General features: G+C 49.7%; 1 protein-coding gene across 1 annotated transcript; it reads left to right on the top strand.

The window, feature by feature from the left end:
• Positions 1-810: 810 nt before the first annotated feature.
• On the top strand, positions 811-4,123 carry SLC16A3 (solute carrier family 16 (monocarboxylate transporter), member 3). The gene is made up of 4 exons (XM_010154306.1): positions 811-1,051; positions 1,503-1,646; positions 2,025-2,792; positions 3,639-4,123. Exons 1-4 carry the CDS (start codon positions 829-831, stop codon positions 3,920-3,922), a joined length of 1,419 nt encoding a protein of 472 aa, XP_010152608.1. The 5' UTR covers positions 811-828; the 3' UTR covers positions 3,923-4,123.
• The last annotated feature ends 501 nt before the right edge of the window (positions 4,124-4,624 follow it).

Here is a 4,624-nt window from a genome sequence, read left to right as displayed (position 1 = left end):
GAGGGATCGGGGCGACTGCCGCCAGCCCCTTCTCCCCCGGGCCGAACGCTCGTCTCAGCGCCGGGCGGTTGCTGCTCACGCACCGTCATGACTTCGCGGGGTCGCCAGATGTTCCCTGCAAAAGAGAAAAGCTGAGCCAGCCCTTCCCCCGGCGTTTCCAACATCCACTCCAAACGCAGGGTTCTGCCTGACACTTGGGAAGCAGTGGGAGTGCCGCTTCCTCCTGCTCCCTGCGCTCATTCCCTTTTTCCATCCCGTGCCCATTCGTACGCACCCGAATCGGCATTTTCCCTGGTACCGGCATTAACAGCGCTCCCGGCGCGACGAGGGGCTGCGCTTTGGGCACCTCCATGCTGTGTGGTTACTTTAAACACCTGCTTTAAACAAGACAGGCTCTTTGTAGAACACTTTCTACTTTTAACATGCAGAAGGTGCTGGGAAAAAGAGTCTGGAAGGGGGGACAGACCCCGGTGGGGGGTGGCAGAAACGCATCTTCAGGCTTCCATGCCGTGGCCCAAGGCCTGGTGCAGAAATTGCCCGGTCGGACACGCTGCGCTTTCCTACAGCTCCAGCTCTGGCTTGGAGCGAGCTGCGGGGGGGCGCCCATTCAGAACCGTCTGCGTCCCAGGCCTACGCTGTTTCAGCTTTGCACGGACTAAACCCGAACAAGGAAGGGTTAAAACTACCCTCGAGATGTGTGTTTGAAACAGTCCCATATCTTGTCTGTAACTGACCTGTACGGCAGTCTGCCTCTTCGGGTTGAGAACTGTCCCCAGGTCTACAGGCTGTACCTGCTTTTTGTTTCTTAGGGAACGCTCGAGCTTCATCATGGGAGCAGTAGTCGCCGACGATGGTCCGTCTGGTGTCAAAGCCCCTGACGGAGGCTGGGGCTGGGCTGTCCTCTTCGGCTGTTTTATCATCACAGGATTCTCCTACGCCTTTCCGAAGGCAGTTAGCGTCTTCTTTAAAGAACTCATCCGGGAATTTGGCATTGGATATAGTGACACTGCATGGATTTCCTCCATTCTGCTGGCCATGCTTTATGGAACAGGTAGGTAGTGCTCTGGTTTTGAAGCAGCGTGTTTGTAAGTCATACAGCCACTTACAGCCTGAGCCGGGAGTGCACATCATTCCTTGTGTGCCGGTGAGGCATTCCAAAGAATTGCTATGCAGCACAGAAATCCCAAAGTTATCCACGCACATCCAGCTTGCACGTACAATCCAATCTCTGTAGCTCAGTAGCTGGTGAAGACAATGAGAGTTTGCCATCTGGAGATGAGAGTAACTGACCGTAGAGGAGAGAGCGCTTCCGGGTTGTCCTGGCACTATGGACACAGTATGGAAAGAGCCACGGCATCATTTAGGCTGGACAAGCCCTGTAAGATCCTTGAGTCCAGCCGTAAAGCCAACACCGCCATCTCTCACCAGGGAAGAGATGCAATGTGACATCAGCTGCAAAAAGTGGTTTATCTCAGCAACTCTAACTCGTTCTTTTTGCCCAGGTCCCCTCTGTAGTGTGTGTGTCAACCGCTTCGGCTGTCGCCCCGTCATGCTGGTGGGTGGCCTTTTTGCCTCGATGGGGATGGTGACAGCCTCCTTCTGCACGAGCATCGTTCAGATCTATCTCACCGCGGGCGTCATTACTGGTAAGTGGCCTGCAGGGTCCAAAAGGAGTTGGCCAGTGCCTTGGCTGTAGGTTGGTTTTGTCTAAGTGACAAACAATCTGACTCATCGGGATCATCCAGATGGGCTTTTATGAAGGTGGCAGATAAATGTGGAATTAAATGATCTTTTTTTTAAAGAGTGTTATTTTTTCTGGTGTCTTTGACAGCCCCTGCTGTACTCGGTGAAGTGTAACCCCAGAGCACAAGAATATTCTGGAGGTGGAAGGCTTTTACAAATGTTAGCTTAGAATTCTTTTGTCCATCTGAACTAACACTCCTTTCTCTTACGTCATGACTCAGAAAAAACTGTCATTAGAGGTTTTTTTACCAGTATTAATTTTTATGTGCCCTCTGTTACAGGTTTGGGTCTGGCACTAAACTTTCAGCCCTCCCTCATCATGCTGACCCGCTACTTTGACAAGCGCCGGCCTTTAGCCAACGGGCTCTCCGCTGCGGGGAGTCCGGTGTTCCTCTGTGCTCTCTCACCACTGGGACAAATCCTACAACACGAGTATGGTTGGAGAGGAGGGTTCCTTATACTGGGCGGGATGCTGCTCAACTGCTGTGTATGTGGAGCATTAATGAGACCTTTGGAGCCACCCAAAAAGTCCGAAGCTCCCAAAGAACCAGCTGAGAAGAAAGTGAAGAAAAAGCTCCTGGATTTCAGTGTGTTCAAGGACGGTGGTTTTGTAATCTACACGCTGGCGGCATCTATCATGGTGCTCGGCCTCTTCGTTCCCCCCGTTTTCGTTGTGAGTTATGCCAAGGATTTAGGGTATCCAGACACCAAAGCAGCTTTTCTTCTGACTATTCTGGGATTCATTGATATCTTTGCTCGGCCTGTTTGTGGAATGGTGGCTGGTCTTAAATGGGTGAGACCACGCTGTGTCTACCTCTTCAGCTTTGCCATGATTTTCAACGGCTTTACAGATCTCATGGGTTCCATGTCTGTTGACTACGGTGGCCTGGTGGTCTTCTGCATTTTTTTTGGCATTTCTTATGGAATGGTGGGGGCTCTTCAGTTTGAAGTTCTCATGGCTATTGTTGGTACTCAGAAGTTTTCCAGTGCTATCGGTTTAGTGCTCCTGGCAGAAGCTATGGCTGTTCTCATTGGTCCACCATCAGCAGGTAAGTATTGCATTTAGTTCAGAATCCAAAATAATTTGCATTGCAGCCGTTTATACAAATTGTCTGATAAGGGAGCAGAGAAACAGACATGAGTCACTCAAGGAGTGCCCATTGTGGTAGTGCTGCACATGCGTCAGTGACCTTCTGCAGTTCCAGTCGGAAGTAGTCCGAGACAGGGTGGGATGAGTGTCTTCCTGCTTGGCTGTTTCCAGACTGGTTGAACTGCCACCTGGAGATGCTGCACTTTCTCTACTCAAAGCCTACGCTGGGCCTCTTTGTATTAGAGGGCTAATACTGTACAAGTTTTACACCCAGGGCGAGTAACCTTTGTGAAGTTCAGACCTCTCCAGGGTTAGGATTCCTAATATGAAACCTGACTGTTTTCTTTGGAAAGCCCTAGGATAGATTCTCTATATCTGTGCTAGATTTGGAGGAGGAAAGAAGAAGGGGGCGGGGAAATCTGACAAGTAGGACTTGAAACTGGACTGGGTTAAGGAAGGTGGACTGCTACTATTGCACGTCTCGCAACCCAAGAATTGAAGGGCATTCAAATTCATTAATCTGAATTCAGAATTCCAATTAATTACTAAGCAAAGAATGTACATTTTACAGACCCTGAACTGATAAAAACACCCATGTGAAACCCCCCCGTTGAGTGCCAGAAAGGGTTTACTGTTTATACCAGAGGCTAAAAAGCATCAGGTATCAGCTGGGAGATGGTTTGGGGAAACCGCCTGGGAAGCTGCATCTCCTGACAGGGGTCACGGACTGCTTAAAGAAAAGCAGGAAAAATTTCACTGCCAGAGAATCACTGCTGTTAACTACCTGGAATGTTGTCTTTTCCAGGAAAACTCTTGGATGCAACAGGGAGGTACATGTTTGTTTTCATTATTGCTGGGATCGAAGTGACCACCTCAGCGCTCGTGTTGGCCTTGGGCAATTTCTTCTGCATTAAGAAGAAACCAGAAGAGCCGCATGCAAAAGAGGAAGCAGCCGAACGCGAGGAACTGAACAAATGTGAAGACAGACCCGAAGACACCAGGGTGGACTCGATTGAGGTGGAGCAGTTTCTGAAAGATGAGCCTGAAAAAAACGGTGAAGTCGTAACCAACCCAGAGACGTGTGTGTGAGCGCGATGGGAGAGCGGCAGCGCTTTGGGACGAAAGCTTTTCAACACTATTTATTTTAGAAATAGAACTAGTTTAGGGCTGGGCCATCTGCTTTACTCCCTGGAGGCCAGTCGGCTCATCAGGTCTCTCTGGAAGCTGATCAGCTAGGCAACCTTTGCCCGGGAAATCAGCGTTCTCGGGAGAGGTGGGGCGTCGTGGTGACGCCGGCAGACTTGCTGCGCATCGCCAGGACTGGCCCGCTCGGAGAGAGAAAGGAAAAGTGTATTTTAAGAAAAATGGAGTTACATGGATGTTTTTAGACAATATTGGTGAAATCACTGTGTTGCGAGGCTACATATAAACTCCCTTCTGCCTTCTTTGTGAAGGGAGAAGAGTTTGAGATGGAGAAAAATCTCAGGAACTTAAAGGTCTCCATTAGGTTTTTCAATTTTTAACTTTTTTAGATTAATTGGCTCAGCCCTGGTTTAATTTTGATAATATCTGTTACTTTGATGTATGTAAAAGTATTTCTGAGTTTTGTCTCAACCTGTAACCCTTGTAATGACCATCTGGGAATACGGTACACGGAAAGGCACGTCGCGGGTAACTGCCCGCAGCGGATCACACGCGTGTGGCATTCCAGAGAGGAGTAAAAGAAAATAAAGGGAGCAGACTCCAGCCAGCCAGCCCAGGCAGAGTCACCTGCCGGCCGCACACGCGCGT

This window comes from Eurypyga helias, unplaced genomic scaffold, assembly GCF_000690775.1.
Source record: "Eurypyga helias isolate BGI_N326 unplaced genomic scaffold, ASM69077v1 scaffold5146, whole genome shotgun sequence".
Classification (NCBI taxonomy): domain Eukaryota; kingdom Metazoa; phylum Chordata; class Aves; order Eurypygiformes; family Eurypygidae; genus Eurypyga; species Eurypyga helias.
The sequence above is the reverse complement of the archived record's forward strand: the minus strand, read 5'-3'. Positions and strand labels throughout refer to the sequence as shown.